We start from the raw sequence: 24344 nt of genomic DNA, 5'->3' as shown, positions 1-24344 counted from the left end.
CCCCAATAAAAATACTTGTAGGTTTGTGAGGCTAATGCTGTCACCGTGGGTAGCTGGTGTTTGTTGATGCTACACACCACACTCCAAGGAAAACTTGCAGAAACACAGGGACACTAACAGTAGTGTAGTGTTGACTTTGGATGTAGTATCAGAAAAGAAACTGGTGTGAGATTCCTTGATGCTCCTGATGTTTCCTTGAGGTTCCTGCTGCTGCAAGATGCTCTTGCTTTGCTGCTGTTTGGATGAAAACATAACTAGGGTAGTCAGAATAAGGCTTTTTGCATCCCTGTCCCATTGTCCTTGTCCTAGTGCTTTCATCCTAAATCCACCCTAATCTTCAAATAAATCTGTGAAGTTCTTAATAAGCCTCCATCATGCTGCCTTTTCCCCTAACCATTGGGAAAGGCTTTCAATAAATACCTGCAGTTTCTTCCCTTGCTTTTCTGTGGGCCCTGCCATGGACTTCAAGCCATGAATGCAAAACTGACAGCAGTTGAGTGGCCCTATCAAGACTGTTTGCTGTCATGACAAGGAATATTGCTTTGCTGTTTGTGTTTTACCCTCTGCATCTTGCTTTCTGTTGCTTCTGGTTTTTTATACTTTGATAGTCCCTGTTCCCTTTTTGTGTAGTGGCTGTGCAACAATATTCTGGTTTCTGATTAGGGCTTCTGGATGCAACTGATGATAAATATGAAATAATAGCCATCCTGACATCCCTTCTATCAAACTCTACTTCTGGTGAATTTATTTCCCCTTTATTTCTTCAGGTAGTACTAAGCGCAGCAAACAGCTGCTTCTATCAGCAGAAACTTGGGAGAATGGACTTTCCCACTGTTCGTTTTCCCTCCAGTCCATATGGATTTCTCCTTAGACCTAGGGGCAGAAGCAGTATGCCTGTGCAGTTGTATAACACGCCATTGCTTGCTTTTCTGCCCTGAACTCATAATGAAATAATCTAAATGATTATAAAAGCTTTAGCACCAGCTTCATTTCATTTTAATAGACCAATAAAAGCAACCAGTGTGCAAGCTGCTGGCTCCAGTACTCCTGCGTAAGCCATTAGCAAAACAACATTACTGACTCTTGACAAAGAAAAACAGCAGTGACAGATCCAAGAATTTGCTCCAAGAAGTCGTCGACCAAGTGCCAGTGAATCCAGAGACCCACTCTTATGCATGCTGGCTGCTGTGAGCTCTTTGTTTGAGGTTGAGAAGTCGGTACTTTCTCATAATTTGTTTTACATTCTGGCTTTTTCTTTGTCTTCTGTAAATATCCTTTGCAGTGTTTCCAGCAATGCTGGCAACTTTCCAGACGCCCGAGGAGCTTTTCCAGTTAACTTGCGTGCATGGAGACCTGATGGGTTTCGCATTTTATGCGTGAGATTGGCTCATCTGGCCACCTCTTATGCTCTGCCCCCTGCAATAGCAGCTGATGTATTTGTAATGTTATACCCCACATGCCAGGTACAGTATGTTGGCTTTGAAGAACAGGAGTCTCTCCCCGAAGCCCAAAGGAGCCCCCAGATGTCACTGCTGCAAGGCCTCTGGTTACCTCACTGGTTGTGGGGAGGTGGGAGAGGAAGCATGACCATCTCGTGGGCCCCAGGACGTGGAGCCTCCTGTACTGAGCAACAATAAAAAAAAAAAAATCCTTGGGGGCCCTCTGTTTGCCTGAAGTTTGTGTGCCTTGACGGGTGCCTATACAATTGATATATTGTGTATTTCAAAGTATACAGAAACAGTAAAACTACCTACTAACCCTCGCTGAATATAAACTAGTACCATCTGTTTATATATTATCCTCTAGGGTTTTGCTGTGTTTAAGAAACAAAAGCACTGCTCACGTTCTGGTACCGGCATGGAATCCAGTGGTGTGGTTTCAGCCATGGCTGCCTGTCAGAGTGGTTGCACCCTGGGACTTCCTCATGAAGGGTAAAACTCCCAGCTGGGCAGGTTAGAAGACCTTGGCTCTGCCAACACCCTTTTTCTGGACAGTCTGTGGTTAGGCTTTGCCTAAACCCCCTGAAAGGGAGTACATGGTTCTGAGAGATGTGGTCCCCTCTTCTGTGTCTCTTCAAGTTGGAAAAAACCCAGCTCTTTAACTTCACTTGCTGAATTCAAAGACGTTGTGATCACTCCTTTCCAGGAAAAGCTTTCAGCATTTCAAATAGCCCTAAGACATTCACTGAGCCTGACCGTTCCCAAAAACGTCTGGTCAGCTGGAGCAATTCAAAAATGCAGTATCAGCTAGACCAAGATTCTGGAAGAGAGAGGTGGATGACCTCAGCATGAGTGAGAGGACAGGAGAGAGGATGAAATTATCCCGAAACAGAGCTTGGGAAAAGAATTACTATCCCTCTGTTTTGTGTTATGTTCTGGTAGTTGTGCATTAGGTACAAATAAGGGAACGGAGACTTCTTTCTGTGCCCCTTTAACATGGAATGACATTTACTAAGTTCATGTGGTCTCTTCCCTTCCATCTCTTTACTTTTGCAGAACTGGGTGAACAGCACAGCACCATCACGTTCTGTCCAGATCGTGTTTCTCTGTTAAGATTTGTTTCGCTGTCCCTGCAGAACATCTGCCAATCATCTAGGCAGATGTGGTTACAAAGCAATTTATTTTATTTTGTGATTTGTTTGTGTTCAATGGTGTCATTGGCAACAATCTGAGAGCTCGTGACCTGGTGTCCTGGTCCCATGTTCTTCTCTCCTTGCTTCTTTTGACTGACCTTTATAGTGTGAACTTTTGAAAACTGTTTGTCCTGTCGTTTCCCATCTCCTGATGTCTGTTCTGGTTTAAAGGAGATGTTTCCAACCTATTAAGAATGCCTTTACTATGGCAGCTAGTCTTTTAAACTTGCATTTTTTTGGTAGAGCTGTTCTGAAACAGGACAAGAATTTCCAAATGATCGTTCCTAGGCTCTTGGTGCATTGTGGATTTGTTATTTTTAGTAATCTTTGCCATTTAGTTGTCAGTCTCACATTGGTGATCTTCCTTTCCCCCCTTATCAGCTGGTAGAGTCAAGGGGTTATGATTACTTTCACAAGTGAACAGGGAGCTTTGTAGCCTGGTGGTTGCAGATAAAAGTTTTATTCTCTTTGAAGAGAGTTATAAAAAGCCAACACAAAAACATACCATGTAAAGAATTCCAGGTGTCCCACTGCAAAGCCCTACTAATCCTGGTTTCAAAGTGAAGAGTTTCTCCTGATGGTGTTTCCTTTCCTTTCCTTTTTATTTAAACATTGTACTGTTCCAAGAGCTGGTCCATGTGCATGTGCCTGGAAGAGTCATCAAGTCATCTCACAGATGTAGTCATTGGAGATGTAGGGTTTGGTTTTGTTTTGTTGGGTTTTTTTCCCTGAAAAATACTTTGTGAACATGGGGCCATGGTAAAACAGCTTTATGGTGGGGGGGGGGTATTTGCTTTTTTTCCTCCCACACACACCCCACTGGAAGGAAAACATAGTTGGCCCTTTAGCTGAATTACCTGGTGGTGTAGTTGCAAGCCCTGAGGTCTCACTGAAAGCTTCTGGCTGGACTAGGCTTGAAGTGTGAAAAACATCCTTAGCGTAAATGTTTCCAAACTGTTGTACGAGTACCACTGATGGCACATGAGCCAGTCCAGACAGATGCAGATACTGCTTGCGTGTGCATATTTAGGGTCCGTTGGTATCAGTGTAATACCAGTTGAATTCTCCTTCTGAAATGTCTGTATTAAGCGGGTTGTTGGAGCTCAGTGATGACCAGGGTCTGGTTTCGCCCCTCCCATGCATCACCTTCACGTTGCAGTGTATGCAAGAGCATTGCTGTGATGCCAGGTGTGCAAGTCTCTGTGGAGATGTCGCCTCTATTTTCTTTGTTCATCTTGTTTTACCTAGTTCCGCAATTGCTCTGTCGCACAGGCGGTTGCTTACATTATTGGTAGCTCTCATACTAAATTTAAAAGCTGCATAAAATCACTTCTGAGGTCTAGTTTCTTTCTTTGGAGAGAAAATGAAATGTTTCAGCAAGCTGGTATCTTTTTGGAGGAATATGTACTGCATGGGCCCTGTCTGAGAGTGCCGGGTAGCAGCCATGTCGGCCTCAAACCATGAAAGCCCGGTCTTTTAGCACTGGGGACTATAGCCTATAGGTCTTTACCTGGCTGGATAGGTGTCTCTGTGCCTTGATATATTTAGTATCCTGTGATGTGACCTAATATGTACAAGCATCTTCTGTCACAGGAGCAGACGTGCATGCAGGGAGCAAGCTGTGGACAGCCAGAACAATTAATCTAACATGACTAATGAGTTCAGCCGTATTACTGATGTCTCTGTAGACAATAGAGGATATGGCTTTGCTCAGTTAAGCAGCAAGAGGAAGGGAGCAGGAAGGACCCAAGACACCTTCGACAAGCAGGATGAGGTCAGGGAGAGCCCAGAAGCCTGACGGATGGCTGGAGACTGAACAGTCTCCAGCAGCTCTCCATGGCTCTCGCCATTGCTTTGTCCCTTGGCAGAAGATTCCCCGGGATCTAGCCTGGCTGCTGTTCTTCGCTCTGGGGCTGAGGGCAGGAGCACAGTGCTGTTGGCAGTGCCTGCATGCTCTGCTTGCCCTTAGGCGCTCAGCAGTGATGCGGTTCGCCACATCAGTGCCATCGGTTGCCTTTGGTTTGAACTCATCCTGTTCTTTACTGCAGGAACACACTGGGCTGTGTGTAAAACTGTTCTTTACATCTGGTTTTAAACACAATCAACCCATCTTCTCCCTCATCTCAATCATGTTCATCAGGCTGTTTATTTGATGTTAGAGGGAGGTCTGAACTAGTCTGATGATCCATTGAGTGTTGGATCGAGCCTTTGCGTTCACAAGGAAGGACAGCAGTGCTTGCCTTGGACAGCAGCGGGGAAGTCTCACTGAAAACTGGGTTGTTGGGGCCTTTTTCAATATTTTTTTTTTCTTCCTCCCTGCAGTAGATTAAAATTGTATCTGACCATAATAGGGGGCCTTGGCAATGTTGCAAGCTTTGACTTTTTTTAAAGTTTCGCCCCCTTTAAAACTGTTACTTAGCGTGTTTTCAATTGCACTCTGCCAGTGGGCCCTTAACAAGAGGAGAACAGAAGTTTTTTTCCCACTCAATATTACCTGCTGAATGCTCTGGCTTTATGACCTCTAGCTGTGCTTTTATGCATGGGAATGAGGCGAGTGATGCCCAATAGAGATAGAAGCTCTGCATTTCCAGTTATAGCCAAGTTTCCCAGTTTTCCTGCCACTTCTGAGCCTTTGAATTTTACTTCTGTACCTGTCTTAATTTTTCATTGGTGCTTCATCACTACTCATGGATGTTGTGTGTGAATTTATAAGCATTGTCTCTCTACTAATTCTGCTCAGTCTAGTTTGTAAGCGGGTTAGCATGAGAAGATACTTAGCAACGGAAGATAGAGCTGCAAGTGATGTAACTAAATAAACGTTTCTGCTGCATCTGACTTCAGGGCTTCAGAAGTGTTTTTAAATGTGGTTTTAGTTTTTCAATTCTCCTTGGCAAAGCTTAAGAGGCATGTTCTGTTTCATTTCTGTTCCCTATGAAATACCAAGTACTTTATTACCTTGTTCTGTACTAAACTAGGGAAATCCACTCGTCCAGATATAGAAAAATTAGTTAAAGACTTTATTCAGGGAGATAAGCAAGCAAACCCTCTCTGTGTAATGCATTCCACACCAGAAACACTCGATACTTAAAATAGAAAGAAAAATCAGCTCTTCAGCTGTAAAAATGTTTTCTACTTCATGAATTTTTATTAAGCACGTTTTTTTCCTGCTATATGTGTTAGTAAGTCTGCAAGCCTGATCTAGTCAGCTGTTGAGTCAACTAATAATTTTAAATGAGAAAGAAAATGCAGGAGAAAACATTTGGTGTGGACGTCCAGTGGTCCACATCGTGTTGTCCTCCTGCCCTTTCTCTGCTTGCTGTAGTCGTTGACTTGCCTTCGGCATTCACACGAGCTGAAGTATCTGCCTCCCGCTCAGATAGCCTTGTGCCAGGTCTGAAGCTGGAGCATATTGTTCCATCATTAAATGGGCAATGTTGAATACTTGGGAAATTAACAACAGCTGCAAGTTCTTCAGCTATTTTTATTTGTACTGTGGCTATAATTTTTCTAGTGTGTTTGTGCTGAAGTCAGAAGAGGAAAGGAAAATAGATCCCCCAAGAGGCTGACTTTTTGTTTTTAATTAAAAAAAGCCCCTGTCAAACAAAAGCATCCATAAAACAAATAGTACTGAGGGCAGCCTTGCAGTTTATTCAGTGTTACGTTGGGGCCCTCAGTCTGGTTGCTGGTATGACTTTCTGGGGTTTTAGTGGCACCTTGGCACATGGTGAAGTAACCAGCACCTTCCACAGTCAGCCCTCTCCTTTAGAAGTCCTACTGTTAGTAGCATCTGCCTAGTCTTTCGTAAGGGTTGGTGGCACCAAAGCAATTTTCTGTTTTATTTATGCTTTATGCTCCTATCCAGACACCTAAATCCATGGCAGCCGCTCTGTTCAGCAGTTATTAGATGAGGCTCTAAAATCAAGCTAAGAAAGCTTAGGAGGATGATTGTAAAACAGGGTTTCTTAAGTACCCTTTAATAGTCCAATGGCTTAGATTGCTTCCCAGAAGTTGCATGATCCTGCATCAGGAATGACAAGGCAGAGACCGCACTTTAAAGTGAAAGGCCAGTGTGGATCCCTGAGCTGGCATCTTGCCCTGGTACCAAAGGGGTTCAGGCTCCTGCTCTGCTCCTTCCCCCACCACACCAGGTGGCTGCGGGTGCGAGTGGGGACATGGGGGGGTGATGCTGAGTGAGAGTGGATGCCCCAGTGTTTGGTGGTGGTGCTTTTTGAGCACCTGGAATTCATGTCCCTCACAAGGAGTTAGGATGTTGTCTCAACGTGTGAAACCTAGTGAGAAACAGCAGCTGAAAGGGTCACTGAGGGGGGGAAATGGGGTTTTCGCTTCATCTGCGGCTTTTTTAACATGCTGACTAAATACATGGTGAATGCAAGAGTGAATGAAAGGAAGACCATCCTGAAGCATTACCCTTTCTGAGAATACAAGACTATGATCCTTAAAAGCCTTGCCATTAGGCAACTGTAGGAACCAGACATAAGTGTATTGTTTGCTTTTTTCTTTTAAAGCAATTTCGCAAGAAATGTAGCAAGAATGCTTTTTTTCCTTTAACTGAAGACAGAGGTGGTCCAGTTCTTTTGTGGGTTTATGTGATCCAACTCATGGCCAGACATCCGTTCCTTAGGCTGGACATAATTTTAGAAAAATGCATACCACTGGGAATCTGTAGCCGTTCCTTTAAAAATGTTGAAAATGTGTTGGTGTATTTCTGGATTTGAGTGGAAATGAATAAGGGAGGTAGTTTCCTGTACCTAGTTGGCAAAGCCAGACCTCTTCCAAACTTGTGCATATACTGAGCTTCGTTACTGTGACTAGTAACACAGGGTCCTCTTCATCTATGGAGTCCTAGTCACGTATTTCAAGGAGTGAGGCTTTACTTGGTATCTGCTGTGTGATTTGCGAGTCTGTAAACTGGGGTAAACATTGCTGCTGCTTTAGAGAAACATAGCTTTATTGACATGAGTTGGCACCACTGCATTTAAAATGTTCAAAGTTTTCATCTTTTTCAATGAAAAAAGAACAATGTCATGGCAAATGTGAACAGCTTCTTGATGGTGAGGTGCCAGGCTTTTCCTTTCCCAGATTAGAGGCTCAGGAGGCTAAGCATACGACAAAACAAAGGGGTGGGTTTTTTGTGGTTTGGTGGGTTTTGGTTTGTTGGGTTTTTTTGCCTTGCACCGTGGGAAGGTGGTAATGAGATTTGTGCCCTGGGCTGGCATGAGGAGCTGTAGCTAGTTCATGGCATCATGCTTCTGTGTCAGAAAGGGCTCCTGGTTTGAAACTCAGTTGTAGGTGAAAAATGAGAACTGCTGCCTTGCATGGAGGAGATGCATGAGCCATCTGTCTGCAGTATAAAAATGACAAAGCTGGTGGAATCGTCTCTTCACCAATACCTTTCATGAGATGCTGTCATTCTGATACAGTGGCCTGTCATTCAGAGGCTGCCTCTGTGATTTCTTTGGCTGTCACCCTGTTGGTTTCTGACCTCTGAAGCCTGTTTGGAAAAGTGCTGGAAAGAAGCCTTGACTGTGGCTCAGAGTCAGTGCTATTTATTCCAGTTAGCCTCTTCTGCTGCCTGATGATTTTGTTTCTGAGCAGCAGAAGGGAGGGGAGGGGAGGTGATCTGACCGTGGTCTGATGTCCTTCTGGATAATCCACATCCTGAAAACTACACCTGTGGGGTCGCAGGAGATGACTTGGAATGATTCTGGTTTGGTTCTTCACTTCTTACCTGCTAACTCCAGCTGTCATGCACTGTGGTGAAAGAAGAATTAGCCCCAGATTTTATTCCACTTCTCATCTTGCCGGTTGTCTTGGATACATCATTCTCTTGCTTGCTTCTCTGTCCTGCTGCTCCTGTTCCATTCCTTTCTCCCATCCATGAGTTTACATTTGTGGTTACAAGCTAAAGGGCCCTTTGTCTGCACAGAACTGCTCTGGAAAAACATAGGAACCGTGATGCTGCTTTATGTCTTCGTTCTGCAGTGCTGTTTCCCCTCTGGGATGAACCCATGAGCAGCTGACAGGTCTGTGAAGAGAGGGGCAGCAAGCCAAGCCGTATCCTGTGGAGGAAGGAGCAGTGCCCTTGATACCTCTGGAGGTGCCCACTGCTTGCATGGGGGATTGACTTGTCTCCAAAAGTTCAATTTATGCAACACTGTCAATGCTGACCAAATATGTGAGTGTGTCTGTGCTTGTTTCTGAACTGTTGCTGCTATTTCCATCTGTTAATGTGGGCAGGCACTATTAAAATTCTCAGCACTTTCAGTCTAGTTGAATAATTTTCGAGCTGCTAGGTTCATAAATTAAACATGTATGGCCATATCTCATGCTACTATCCATCGGTCACAATACCTCCAGGCAGGGATCTTGAGCTTTTCTGGAGTGTAGACCACATGTGAATGGAGAGTGAATGTTTCATTTATACCTCATCTCACTCTTTCAGTTCTCAGTTGCAGAACATCCGTGAGGTCACCTCAGATATTCTTTCTGAATTAATAACCTTAGTAAAGAGATTTTTGATGTCTGTGTAGTCTGTGTCAAAGGGAAGAGAGGAGTTCATTGCAGCATCTCAACTTCTTTGTGTGTCTTGTCAAGTAACTTCCCTGCACATGAATATGATCTGTCATCTGCAAGCAGGAATAAAGAAGAATACAAGCTCAGGTGAACCACAGACTGCAAGAGTGGTGACTAGGCATCCAACAGTGATACAGTGCAGGTTTCCTAGTTAACTATTAGAGAAAGCTGAAAGCTTGATGGGGTCCCAATGAAATCCAGGTATATGGATGGATGTTTGAGCAAGGAGCATGCACTGATTGAACAAGAGAGGAGGCATATAAAAACCCACCTACGTCCAGCACGCCCCTGATCAAGTTGTGAAGTGGGTGGTTTGAGGGCTGAAAGGCAGTGTGAGCCAAGACATGACTCCTATACCAAGAGATTATTTGAATTTGTCTGGTTATTGTGTATCCAGTATCTCTATCTAGACAGTCATCTTTGGAACAAGTTATAGATATTTTGTTAAATATGTTTTCTTTTCCTCCCTCCTTCCAGAAAGCTGTTTTGAATGTGGAAAAACTCAGTGATCACTCAAAGCAAGGAAACTATTCTTTTAGAAAAATTCCAAATGCTGGTATGATTTTGATTTAGAGAAGGGATTTTTCCACACTCTTAGTAAAATAGTTAACACTTGATAAATGGGGATACTGGAGTTTATTGTTTAGGTACATTCAGGCTTGTAACAGAAGAAAAGCAAATGTTACAGTCTTACATAGGAAGCTACTTCATTTGGAAAAATGCTTTGCTGTTAGGAAACACTGTTACTTGCCAGAAAGGGTTGACTACTTGTTTGCTATTCTAGTCCTTTCATGGGAAATAATCCAAGGGCAAATGATTAGTATTTCTTCCTGCTCAAATAAGTAGTTGTGAGGTACAGCTGTTGGATTTGTCTCACTGGAATTTGGTAATTGTGTGTTATCACTGTGGTGACGCATTAGACACTCTGAGCAGGAGTCAGTTTAGGTTCTTAGTTTAATTTAAAAGGCATTGATGTTTCAGTCTACCTGGGGAGCGTCTGCCCAAAAGCCACAGTAGAGCATCTCCCTGAGAGCTTGAATTGACTTGTTAAACAAATAAAAATTATGCTCTGTCAGACTCTTCTGCTGCATCTTTGAGGAGAGTTTTGGCCCGAGAGATGTGTTTGCTGCCAATCAACAGGAATTTTAATAGAAGTGAGCAAGAATAGAAAAACCTGATTATTAGCCTCGATGAACCCAAACCTATAAATTCCAGGAACTGAATCCCAACATGAACAGTTTTCTGGACTGGAACATGGAGATGATCATATTTTGGCATTCTAATATTCACAGTATCGCAGCCCTGTTCATTGAGCTAGCCTTGCAGACCAGACTGTGTTCACCTTTGCTGTGTTACTATGTGCATTTACTTAAAGGTAGTAATTCTAATATAGCTGGAGCAAATGAACTGAAGTTTCCTTTAGGGCTGTTTCTCCCGTCTTAGTCTGGTCATTAAACCAGATTGGACCTGTACCATAAATTGTACATCTGTGCTTTTCCCTTGAGAGACTGAGGTGCCTCGTGAGGATGTGAAGGACACAGTAATGATGGCTGTTAATAGAAGTAGCTGTAGGTAAGCATCTGACAGTTCACTGTTAAGCAGGTAAGAGCTGACCAAGAACAAAGCTTCCCCCAGCAGAGTGTTGAAGTAAATGCTTCTGCTCAAAGAAGTACCTGCATTCTGACTTGCTGGGTTTTTGGTTTTGTTTTTTTTTTTTTTTTTTTAGAAAATGGTTTTCAAATATCGGGATGTTTCCAAGGTAACCTCTTTAATTTTGACTGTATTGAGATGCTCATTTAATACACATATGATGTGTAATCTGATTTAAAATGAACATATTTTCCTAAAAATAACTTAACACTAAACATGGTGGTTTTCTGGAATAACCTCTTGAACGCAACAACTTGCCTTGGCCTTGCATACCTTCCAGGCGAACAGCACGTAGATGGTATTTCGTTATCATCGATTTCTTTTGTTCCCTGCACTAGGTGTGTGATTGGTCGTGGGCTCTGCATCTTGTTTCTTGAGACTGAATAGTTGCTGCCTTCAGTGTTACAGATGTTTTCAGGACTTCAAAGCTAAAGGATTTTCATCCAGTATTTGCAGTTTTGCAATACATATCTCGAGAAAACTGAAAAGGCAGAAGTCTTACTTGAATAAAAAAAGTATTTTGTTTTCCAATGACTCCTCATAAGAAGGATCTGAGGCTAGTGCGCATCACTGTATTAAATGTCAAGAATGAAAAAAAAGGGTAGTAGGGAGGGGAGTGAGAGTTGCTGTGATTATGCAGCTGCACTTTGTCCTGTCAGCTCTCTCTGTGGAATGAATGAGCATGTGGGGGATGCATAACATCAGCAGAACAAAGCCCAGGAACTCCCAAAGCAACTGCCCTGAGCCCTGGTGACCATCAAAGAAATCTTATTTTCCTGCAGCCTTCGATGGGCTGTCATAGCTTAACTAACCAGCTTCTGTAGCACAACACTGTTACTGGCTCAATCTTGTCTATGCTGCAAGTGACTGAGAAAATTGAGTTCTGAATCCATCTTCCTTTGCTCAGTCTTTCTTTGCTTTGTTTTTTTTTTTTTATTATGGGAGATGAAAGGCAGCCCCTGAGGATTTAAGCACTAGGTAATTTAAAGGCTGTTTTCATTCTTGGGGTGGTAAAGCAGAAGAATGAAATGTACATAGGAAATGGGCAAATTTGCCAGTTCAGCATGAAATGAAGGGAGCGAACACCGGCATGTTTTAGATGAAAATGGGGGAACCCAAATCTAGACTTTGCTCTTAATAGTACTCTAGATAGTAACAATTCCTGCGAGGCGTAAGTGCCTACCTAGGGTCAAGGCTGAAGATGAACCAAGCTTCCAGTTCTTAGTCAAAGGAAAGAAAGTTTGGTATCTATGTCTTGATGGTGACACTTCCAGCGTTACCTGTGTTCATTAGAGGCTTAAAAGTAAAATTACGGTGTTGCTAAATCTTTTTGCTGGTAAAAACAAGTGTATTTGTTTTGTTCAGTTTTTAAAGAGACTGAGGCTGGCAACAGTGCGTATCCTCACTCTTGGCGTGGTCTTCCTTTCAATTCCTGACAAATAATCCCTTGCCCCCATGCACCCTACTTTATGGGTTGTTTTATAAGGTGACTTACGACTTGTTCTGTAGCTAAAGAATGCAAGTAATAACCTTGGCTTTGTTTCTCATGCATGTATAAAAGGAAACGTAGTAATTGCAGAAGCTAAATTCAATTTTGGAGCTGTGGAACCTGCCTAGTACCATTTGAAACACATGAAGCACTTCTAGCAGACTTGGGAAAATATTACATCAGTTTCCTTCCAGTTGGAACAAAAAAGTCTCCCACTACCCCCTTGAAGCTGCAGAGACTCCAGTGGAATGTTGAATCTTTTTTTGCTTTTCTTGGGTGAAAATGCTTTCAATATGTGGCACGCCTCATGCTTTCTTGCAGATCTGGCATTAGAACTTTCAGTGTAAGGCCAGTTCCACCAGGAAGATGTGTGAAAAAACAAAACCAAAAAAAAACCCCAAACAACCAACAACAAAAAACCAAAACCCAGCTTTTACATTTGTGCAAATGTTGCTGAGTTGATGTGTGTAGAAATAAGAAGCTAAAGCAAGTCCTGACCGTCTCTGGTACCGAGCATCTCTTGGCACTTTCATGAGCATCTGGCTTGATGTTCTCATGTAGATCCAAGCTGGATATTTCATGTAACTACAATAACTATTGTAACTGTGGTGTCCCAAACAGTTTGAAGAAGATTCAGTACAGTTGTTCCATCCAAGGCAGTCAGTGAGGGTTTGGGTTGATGGCAAGTTGAATGTGAGTCAACAACATGCCCTGGCAGCCAAAAGGACCAACTAGCACAGCATAGCTAGCTAGAAGAGGTGACTGTCCCACTCTGCACCACGCTGGTGCAACCCCACATTGAGTATTGTGTGCAGTTTTGGGTGCCTCAATATTAGAAGAACATCAGACCATTAGAGTGTGTCCAGAGGAGGACAGTCAAGATGGTGAAAGGCCTTGAGGGCAAGACTTAGGAGGAGTGGCTGAGGTCATTTGGCTTCTTCAGCTTGGAGAAGGCTGAAGGGTGACCGCATCGCAGTCAACAACTTCAAAGGAGGCAGCGGAGGGGGATGTGCTGATCTCCTCTCTCTGGACAGGAGGAAATGGGTTTAAGCTGGGTCAGGGGAAGTTTAGACTGGACATTAGGAGAAGACTCTTCGCTGAGAGTTGTCAGTCACTGGAACAGGCTCCCCAGGGAAATGCTCATGGCACCAAGCCTGTCAGAGTTCAAGGAGCATCTGGATGATGCTCTTAGTCATGTGACTTAGAGTTAGCTTGTCCTGTGAGGGGCAGGGAGTTGCACTCAATGATCCTTATGGGTCCCTTCCAACTTGAGATACTCTGTAATTGTTGATAATTTCTCATGTTAGTGCTCACAGATGCAATGAGCTCTTTGGTAGGTGTAACTGCTGTGCGCACAGGAGCGTGATGCGATGGGTGTGGGTGAGGTTTTACGCCAGCGGTTTGTCGTGGTAGCCAGCTGTGCAGTGGGGGGGATCACAGCTGCATGTGGCTGGGCCAGGGGTTGTGCTGTGGGGCGGGGGAAGGCTCACAGGGGCAGGTTGCTGGGCCGGGGGCTGGGCAGTCGGGGGGGGGGGGAGGGGGGGCTCGCGGGGGCAGGTTGCTGGGCAGTCGGGGGGGGGGGGAGGGGGGGCTCGCGGGGGCAGGTTGCTGGGCAGTCGGGGGGGGGGGGAGGGGGGGCTCGCGGGGGCAGGTTGCTGGGCAGTCGGGGGGGGGGAGGGGGGGGCTCGCGGGGGCAGGTTGCTGGGCAGTCGGGGGGGGGGGAGGGGGGGCTCGCGGGGGCAGGTTGCTGGGCAGTCGGGGGGGGGGAGGGGGGGCTCGCGGGGGCAGGTTGCTGGGCAGTCGGGGGGGGAGGGGGGGTTCGCGGGGGCAGGTTGCTGGGCAGTCGGGGGGGGAGGGGGGGCTCGCGGGGGCAGGTTGCTGGGCAGTCGGGGGGGGAGGGGGGGGCTCGCGGGGGCAGGTTGCTGGGCAGTCGGGGGGGGGGGGGGCGCGGGCGCTGTCCGCGGTGCTGACGCCAGGGCGGGGCCGGGGCGGGAGGGGCGCAGCCCGCGCCTGGTCTGTGAGAGCCTGGGGGCTCTGCGAAGTGAGGGTCTCTTGCCTTGCCTTTCTATTCTTCCTTTTTTTATTTTTTTCCCCCTCGGATACTGATAAAAGGATCACATCCAGTTGAAATTGTATCACTTAAGGACTGAAGTGCATTTGCAATTTACTGCATAACAGGGCGAAAAAAAAAAAAAAAAAAAAAAGCCAGGCTTCTGAAATGAAATTGCATGCAAGTGATGTTTGTATTTCTTTTGTGGGAAAGGTTAATAGATCTAAATGTAAAGTAATGCTTTATGATGGGAGGCTGTCTAATGCTAAACCCACATTAATTCTAAATAAAAATATGACAATTAATGAGTGTGCACTGGGCAGCAGAAGGACTAATAAGAATTAGCTACTTCTGCTGAAATTTTTTACTGTTGCAAAGCACAGACTGATTAATTCAAGGAGGAAAAGTTGCATCTTTTAAGAATACTGTATGGGAAATACTTCCCCCATTCTTAGAGAACAACCCAAAAGACTGGCCAGAAATAACTCCTTCTAAAATATATGGAAATCTTTCTTTATACTACGAGTTACATCACTTAGTAATCTTGGTCTTAATGAAGCAGCTGTATATCTGGAACAGTATTTGTTCTGTTTACTGTCACATGGGAGCGAAAGCTTGGTAGAGGATCAGCATCCTTTCATATGAGAGTTTCCTACTGTTTCCTGGTTACCTTAGTAAATGAAAATACCTTAATGTGGTTCTGGTTGTTATTAAGAGTTGCTTCTGTCTTTTGTGACAATAATATTTGTTGAAATTGCTGATAACATGTCTTGTGAGCTCAGTTTCTTAGAGCAGTTCAGAGATGGACTGCTTTTACCCTCGGCTGTTAGCATCACCAGGGAAGAAGCACAGATGAATTTTGATGGATTCTGGCAAGGCTAAAACAAAGTGTATTTTCTCTAGTAAATTGTTTTCACCCTTAGGCTGCACTTTTCACTTTTGGTATATGTTGTCTCTTTCTCTAATGGATGATATTTTGCCCTTTTCTTGGCTATGGGAGAGTAGTATGCTCGTATTCTTGTCTCTGTGAACTCAATCTTTCAAACTTTCAGCATGTAGAAGTTCTTCTGATTTCAGTGCACCTTATCTAACAAGCAGCTTATATCTAATAACACTTGGCTCTTGTCTAGGCACTGAAATGGATGGTGTTCTGAAAGCTGATACAATTTTAAAGATCAGATCCCATAAAACATTGTGATCCCTAGCCAACAATGTGCTTTCTGGAACTGATTATTTAGTCTGGAGTTGCACTGTTGACTGTCCCATCCTTTTGTCTGGACTTCAGCAGGTACTTGCCCTGTGCAGTGACCAATGAATCTAAAGACCTGTGTGGGTGAGTTTTTCAAGAGGCCTTCTGTAACAGAGGCAGCAGGCATAGCCACTTGTTCCTCGGATGTTGTGGAGCCATATGGTCAGAAAGGCTTTGTCCTTCCTGTTTCCTCAGTTACTGTTTTGATCTAGCTATGTGGAAGACTGAGTTCTAGGTATGTTGGAATAGGATTGTGTGATGCTTAGAGACGATGAGGTCTTGTTCTGTGTCTTAGACACTTTTAATTCTTTTTTCATGTTCATCTATGAATTAATCCTAGCAGAGGCTCAGAGACTGTAGCCACAAGAATGGGATTTGGACCACCTTGCATCCTTCTAGTGTATAGCATGTACCCAGCTGAATCGGAGGTAACAGACACTGTGGGCCGTTTCTGTCATATCAGTATGGCAGGCCGCTGTTAAATACCTGCTTTTTCCTTCTGAATCTACTGATTTGGATCCTTGTAATTGTAATATGCAGTGGAAATTGCATGTAGCATCTGGCTTTTTGTCTAGTTATAAAGAGCAAGCCTCACCCTCGGTTGCTCATAACTGATAGGGTTTCATTGACTTTGTGATTGATAGCAGACCTGTGCCTCCTACAGAATCTGGCTTTGAGCAGATGCCACAAACTCACTCAGTGTCCCTTCAGCATACAGATAGCAATCGCCCTCCCCCTCCCCTCCACAAACACATCCATCCACAGCATGCTGCTTTTTTCACTGGCACCCGTAACAAAAATGGACTGTACTCGTACTGGAAAGTATTTACTCTCTACAGATGGGGCTGTAATTGTTTTTTACTGTTTTTATTATTAATTTCCAAACCTCCAATTAAAACACTGGGCATGAGTCCACTGCTCCCTTAATTACAAAGAGTAATTAATTGATCAGATCTGTTTTCTTTTTATTGTCTTGTGGACTGAGAGATAATGATGTGCAATGTGGAGGATATTCCTGTTAGAGATAGTATTTCTACAAATCCTGCAAAGCATAACTAATGATCTGTGGAGTACCATCCGACATTCAGTGAGCAGGCTGCCTGCTCTGTCTTCCCCCACACCATATGCATACATATGTACTTGCATTCCGTATTTTATGGCGTGATCAAATCTGGGTTTTGGTTAATGTTTTAGTAACTTCTCTTTCTCATTGTTCTGACTAACAGCAGTTAACATTTGCAATTTCAATCTGTGGTAGGGAGCACATTTCCTGTCCTAAAGGAAATCTGAATGAATTTAGAGGCCACAGAAAAGGACGGCTTACAGTTTCTGTTGCTGCAGTCTGTCAAAGAAAACAGGCTACAAGACAGATGCTGATTTGTTTAAAAACAAACAAACAAAAACACAAGTCTTGTGTTTTTTCTCTTTCCAAATATGCAATCTTAAGGAATATATTCGAGCATCTGGCTAATCTCTAAAGATTACATATGCACACCCAATTAGACCTGCATAATTTATTAAAAAAAATGAACATACCCATGTATTTGTATTTTATAGTTGTGCCAAATTGTTAAAGGACATAGAAGGAGGAATTTTATAAGCAAAATAGGGAGAGTCCTTCTCCTAGAAAAGTTGAAAGCATCAGCAGGGTCATATCTAAGCTTAGTTTAAAACCCATAAACACACTTACTTTGCTATTAGTGAATGGGTGAAATGGCTTTTTGAAGACATGAATGTTCATTTGTCTGCTTGTTAGAAACTCTGCAATACAGCCTAGCTAGCAGCATGGGCACCAGCCCTGACGGCTGAGGTCCTGTTGTGTTGCAGCAATATGAGTGATCTTCCCTGTGATTCTGTCCTGTGGGCTGCAGGGAGGTGCTGCCAGCTGTGGTTTCTTGAGGGTTTGATAGCCTCAAACGACTGCAAAGACATCATCCTCCAAAGGCTCTGTGGGGATGAGAGCCGCATGCTGGCGGCATGCGTCCCCTCTCACGCTTGTATGGCTCTCCACCAGCTCAACTGAAGGGCCCACACCACTCAGAAGAATAACTTGTACCTTGGCAAGAGATGGATGATCACAGTGTGCTTCAGAGGATGTGTGTGGGATGGGAAAAAGTAATCCGTGCCCTGACTACACTGTTCATCTCTCTGATACCTGAGTGCTACAGATACTCAGATCCTTAGAGGCAGTGACATTCCTGTCTTATTCTTAGCAACGAATTCCTGCAAGGTCTGCTAACCAGCAGCAGAGGCGGTGGTTAGTAGCCGCCTGCTTTATGTCGGGGTTTACTGGCATAAAGTTGCCATGGAGATCGGTACGAGTTTTAACCGAGCAGAGGCCGCGGCGGTTTGCCCTGTGCGTGCAAATCTGTTTGACGTGTCACGGGTATCAGATTTGGCTGTGCTGCTCGCCTTTGAGGTCCGCTTGTTTGTTTGCCTGATTCCCATGTGGGAGAGCTGAACAACTGCCATGCCAGTGTCCATAGCACTGCAACATGAAAAAAAAACAACCCCAAAACCAACACAATTGGGATTGGTACCTGCTGTTCCAGGGCCCATACAAAAGCAAAGCCTGGGCACTGAAAGATTTTTAGTGCAGGTATCTAAGCCCTGTAAGCTAGAAGGAACTGTTAATTGCAAAAACTGGAGCCACCCCTGTGACAGCAGTAAGCATATTGGCTCCTGAAACACAGAATTGTTAAGAGGCAGAAACAGAAATGGTACAACTTGGGAGCTGTGGAAAGAAGGAATCTTCCCAACTCATTTTAGCACTTGTAAAGCAGATCAAAATATGGGGAGAAGGGCGAGCAGAATGAGTACTGAATATAAATGTCTGCTTTACACTTGTAAAGGGTATGCAGGCTCCACGTGCTCAGAAACATTGCTGGGAAAACATCAATTAAAATGCTCAAGACTGACGAAGGCTTTAAGGCTGTTGAGGTAAATGGTGACTCATATTGGTTGAGAAGCAGGAAGGAAAAACATTGAACGGCATACATCCCGAGCCGGACTCTGAAATGAGGGTTCCCAAGGGATCGACCTGCAGGCAGCAGGGATTTTAGCCAGGGCATCTTCAAAGGTGAAGAGCCCAAGTATTTTTCACTGACTTGGCAGCAGACAGGCTGGGTTTACAATGCATATGTGTTTGCAGGGTGTTACAGAGAGAAACTTGGTGTATTTCTAATTTTAGATGACGAGGAAACAGCCAGCTGATGAAAATATTTGGAAGAAAGGCTTGGAAAATTGGAGGCTTTGAAGGTGTGAGGGTGGGGGGTGGGGGGTGGGGCAAAGGAGTAGGGCAAATGTGGAGATGGATCTTTGAACAGTACTTGCTCCAGCAGCAGCCTCTGAGCCCTCCTGCATATACTGCCTGGGCTGTGGCATTGATCTGAGAGGGGAAGGAGGCTTCTGCTGTGTTTATCCTGAGGAAAAGAGCTCCAGTCCTTTCAACAGAAGCTAAAGCTTGTGCACATTGGAGACTGGTGTGAGCCTGTTGTACTAGTGGAAAGACCTGATTGCATGCATCAAAAGTATCATTCCTCCTCCTCCTCCTCCCCTCTCCATCTCCTATACCTCTTTTAACAATTTAATCCATAGCAGTTTGTCTTCATGGGCTGTAATTGATCTGTCTGTGATTTAGCTCATCAGATGCTCATTAAAGAGCTTGCAGCCTTTCTTATTCATGAGGAGTGAGAGTCAGGGATCTAAAAACACTTTGTCTTTGTCTTAACTGGATTCATTCAGTATTCTGGGATTCAGGGAGGCTAATAAACTTATACGAGCTATTATTTAAAGGTGAGCTGCCAAGTGAACATGAAGGATGATCCAAGCACCCACCGCTGTGCCGAGCGCTCTCCGACATCGAGTGTCAGGTGTGAGCAGTGCTGGGAATTGTTGCTAAAACCCCAGCGAAATATTCCTTGCCGCTCTGCAGAGGGTGTCCTGCAATGCCCTGGCCGTATGTGATCGGATAATACAGCTTGCAGCAGAGCTCCTGGAGCTGCGTCTGCAATGAAGGCAGCATTTTTATGCTAGCGATGTCAGCGGGATACGCAGAAATATTTTGTGTGTTGTATATAGAGTTTGGGCTTGACATCTGGTTTTCTTTTTTTTAAGCGCCGCTATTGTTCTGAGCTGCCGTCTGTACTCTGGCAGTGCCTGTAATGATGTGTGCTTCCCACGATGCCTGCACACACACGCTGAGAAAGTGCCTGTTGCCATTCTTTCACAAGGAGATGCTGGCAAGCTGCAAAAGAGAACAATACCCCTGGGCTGCAGAACGCGGTTTCCTCTCCCCAGTACTTTAATGAACGCTTGAGATATTTCTAAGCTGTAGGAAGAGGAGATGGGATGGATGGGTTCTCCATTCCGCTGCTCTCTGAGCCTGGCTCTGCGCACCAGAGACTTCCAGAAAGATGAATAATTCTCTTCTTAAATTCAATGTTATTGAATTTGCGATGTAGTCATATGCACAGCGTCATCAAACTGGTTATGCCTTGGAGGTTTCTTAAGAGCCCGTTTGTGGTTATAATCACTGAAGTTCTCTGTTATCTTTTAAGATGGCAGTTCTGCCAGGGAACACGTGCAGCTGGGTCCTGTGCCAGCACTGAATGTGCTGGCTTTGTGGGTGAATCCTGGGGAGCTGTGGGGCCCACAGACAGAGCCCCCCCGTGAGGGATCTCAGCCCTGGCAGGGCATGCTGCCATTTGCCGACAACAGCAACTGGGAAGTCAGTTCCTATCGGGATTGGGGAATCTGTAGGAATATAAACGTTTCCTAAATACTCAGAGTATTTATAAATACTGTATGCTTGTGTTTATAATTGTACATTGTGTTACCTAAACATTAATACTATGTTTTTCTTTCTTTGTAGTGTACGGAGGCCAAAAAGCATTGCTGGTACTTTGAAGGATTATATCCTACATACTATATGTAAGTAGTCATCGCTTTTGGTTTTGTGTTTTCTAGTGCTCAAGAGAGAATTAGATTCCATAGGCTCTTAGTGTGTTGTTCTTTTGCTGATTATACTTTTTCTATAGATTCTGAGACTTTTCTCTAATTTAAAAATGAAGATGCAATACACTTTCCTTTCCTTCCTTCCAGCGTCCCATCTCTTTCCTTTTCTCCTCATTAAGGAAAAGTGTACAGACTTGTTTCACCACCCAGTCCAGGTGACCTTTCCAATCGAAACCAAAATGCAGCATCTTAAACATCTCTTATTTCAGAGTGCTGGAAGGAAACATAAGTAGAGCCATGTGAGGACAGTTCTTCCTTTGTTTTGAACAAGGGCAGGTAATCAGGCAGGATACCAGGAACACTTTGAAAGTAAGTGGGTTCCTGTTGTTCAGTTTAGGGAGTTGGGATGATTTGTCACCCGTGAAATAACTGTCCTTTTGATGAGTGGCATCTACATTTACATCAGGCTTGGGTGTGAACCGAATGTCAATGACCCGTAGGTGCACGAGTGAGGATCTCTCCGAGTTGCAGTCTTCTGTTTTAAATGGCCCACAGCAACAACAAAAAGGCAGAGGAAATGTGTGGGTGGGAGGTATCTTCCCTGTGGATGTGGGGTCAAAAAGGACATATGTACTAAACTTTGTCCCCGAGTTATATAACTGTATAATTGCAAACACCTGTAAATGCAAGTTTAAAAAAAAAATAAAAAATTAAAGTGGGGTGGAGGAGTAGGGTGCAGCGTTAGGACATCTGTTCCCTGAGAAAACTTTGTTGCTGAAGGATTGGAAATTACTGTAATCCTCATGCTACCCAAGAACTTGCCCTCCCTTTTCTTCTCCACCTCCACTTTCATCTGCCAGAAAGGGGAGAGAAAAATGCTGGAGACAAAAGGCAGTCAGCAAGCCAGGCAAGAAACAAAGCTCACTGGAAGAATGAAATGCTGTATGGTTTAATCATCTGCGATCCTGATTATTAACTGCTTAGGAAATGTTTGTGCCCGGAACACACTGTCTTTTTTTTTCAGGTGACTGAAGTGTTGAGAATTACTCATAGTGGTTGGCCAGAACAGATGGGTGAATTTAAATAAGTTCATTTTCTTTGCATGCTAATAACAACAGGCCTTTGGTTCCACCTACATTTTATTTTGTTTTGCTGCAATGTGGGAAAGAAGCTGGGATTTTATGAAATTACTGAAATCTCACTGTACCTTGACATTCAGGAGTGTGTTACTCATCACCTCGGTGTTCTGCTTACGTTTGTGCCCCACATGCTTTGGCAGCTAATTTTTGTCTCCCTTTGTATTACCAAGGGGTAGCTACTCAGATACTGGGTGTTTGCTCAGACTTTTCGTGCCACAGGTAAATACATCTTGAGCCCTGCAAAAGTAGGGGGTGCAAGGGGAGGCTTACTACCTGATGCACGCAAGGTTACTTCCTAATTGGTTTTCTTTTGGTAACTAGTTTACTGTTTTCTTTGTGTGCTGAAATGGAGTGTCTTGTAGAAAAGCAGTGTGTTTTACTTTCCAGTCTGTCAGAGAGGTTAATGGGAATTGCACACAGCTTTGAACATTGGAGGGAAGAAAGTTGTGAGCAGGGCTGTGGTGTTGGTGGGTCATTGGTTGATTTGGGAGATCTTTTAATGTGGGGGAAGAGAACAAGTTAATTGGAAGACTGTTACAAGTAGTTGCGTGTGCCTCTGATAGTTACTGCGGCACCCTGTTGCCTGCGTCATTACGTAGGAGCGTATGGACTGCCAGTCTGTTGGATCGTGTTAGTAAATGGAAAAAGGAAGGGGAAAGGGTGGGATGTTTGTGCTCGGTGAGTGTGGTGGTGAGTGTCCGTTAGTGATGTTATTGTGATTGTGAGTTTAAGTGGTGAAGAAGAAAAACGCTGAGGAAAGACAATAAGCATGTGGGGATGGTAAAGCTCAGAGGATAGATGATGTGTGGCAAGTGGAGCAATGTGGAAGGGAGGCGAGAGAGGGTATCTGAGCACACAGGAGCCCAGCAGGGTTAACGGGGGCATGCATCAAAACAACAGGAAGGTCATCGCTGTCTGCAGGCCGGGGGTTTCCTGCTCTGCTACTCCTGCAATTTCAGTGTCTGCTGCCTGCAGTAGGGGAGAGGCACAACACCAACCTCAGTACCTTAGGCTGAAGTCCTATTGCTTTGGCACTTGTTTGACATGCTTCTGAGTTAATTCAACTTGCTAATCCCACAGAAAGTTGTTCATTTTAGCACATTTGAGTCAGTGTTGAATCAGCATAGTACGGTTTTTGGTGAACGCTGGTGAAATGGGAGGGAGTATTCTGCATATTGTGGGGGTGGAGGCATGAATAGGATCTTCTCCATTAGCATATGGATAGATGTTAAATCATCTAAAGGCATAATACGTAACTTTATCCAGAGAGTGTCTCCTCTGTGCAAGTCTAGATTTGGGATGTGCTGTAGTGAAACTAGTGTGTACAGTATAGGGTTTTATTTTAACTTGCAGTTTCTGGAGCAACAGTCCATATGAAGCAGATATATTTAGTCAAATGAGTTTGCAATAGATTTCATTCCGTTCCTTTCTATCGTTGGTTTCTGACAAAAGTTTTTTCTACCCAGTTAACATATGTAATTGGTCCTTTGGTCTTGAGACTATCTTTGGAGACTTCTGAAACCCAGCAATGTAATCCTTTTTAATGGTTTCCCTGTGATTTCAGTCCCATGCTGGCAGTATGTCATGTTTCTCTTGGAGACACTTTTTATTACAGTAAAAAGGTTGGCTTGTCAGCTCAGAAATACTGAGTCCTGTGTCTGTTCACAGATCTAGCGTGGCATGCTCAGACCAAGGCACCCCTAGACTGGCATGTCCATATGCCTTATCTCTTGTGGGTAGCACATCCTCCTAGAAGGAGCCTGCTTCTCTTTAAATTGCCCAGAGTAATAGAAATCTGAGTTGGACTGTCACATAGAATGGTTCTTTGCTTTTATCGGAAGTTTAAAGGCAAGATAGCTGAGTTAATCTTTCCTGTAAAGGCTCTACTTCAGCCATCCGAAGACAGAGATAAGACTGTGTCTGCTAAGCAAGAGGAACATGGGATGAGAAATCAGTGTGCCAAAACAAGTGTACTGGAAATTCAGCTACACTGGGGGTGGGGGGAACCTGCAGTGATGTGGCTGTTCTTCTTTTGGAGCTTAAGGTGTTTTTAGTTTTTGATTCAATCTGTCTTCCAGTGTACATATTTTAAAAATAAAAAGTTATTAGAGTTGGGACTCAAAGCTTTCTGAAAACTTGTTGGTTATGCTTTCTGTATTAACAGCTAGGGCAAAGAATGGAGGTCTCTGTTACAGAACTAATGATACATCTCTCTGTCCAAATGCTTAATGGTATTAGTACCTTTTTAAAAATTATGTTCCAGTGAACATAATTATTCTAGACTTCATAGATCAGCAGTAAAATTTAATTCAAGCCTGTTTCTTCCAAGTATAATTCCATTTCTGAAGGCTAGGCTGAGGAGTTGATAATTTTCCAAACTTTTCTGCCTCTGCTGTGTGAATAAGATGTAACTTATTTCAGACCAGAAGCTATCATGGAAAGCTTGCCAGGATTTTGAGATACATACATTGGTCTTCTATTACTGATACAGAGAATTCCCAAGATTGCTCCTAAGTTGCTTCGCTAACCAAACTATCCATTTCTCCACGTCCTCGTTGCCTGAGTCGCAGGATATTGTCAGTTAG

The 24344-nt window shown here is 44.0% G+C and overlaps 1 protein-coding gene across 1 annotated transcript in view; it reads left to right on the top strand.

The window, feature by feature from the left end:
* Window positions 1-24344, top strand: part of VOPP1 (VOPP1 WW domain binding protein) — a 65338-nt gene that overhangs the window by 22951 nt on the left and 18043 nt on the right. The window contains exon 2 of the mRNA XM_056334896.1: window positions 20538-20596. Within this exon, the coding sequence (XP_056190871.1) occupies window positions 20538-20596 (59 nt within the window). The remainder of the gene's footprint in view (window positions 1-20537; window positions 20597-24344) is intronic.

This window comes from Falco biarmicus, chromosome 4 (genome assembly GCF_023638135.1).
Source record: "Falco biarmicus isolate bFalBia1 chromosome 4, bFalBia1.pri, whole genome shotgun sequence".
Classification (NCBI taxonomy): domain Eukaryota; kingdom Metazoa; phylum Chordata; class Aves; order Falconiformes; family Falconidae; genus Falco; species Falco biarmicus.
Note: the sequence above shows the minus strand (reverse complement) of the source record. Positions and strands in the feature narration are given on the sequence as shown.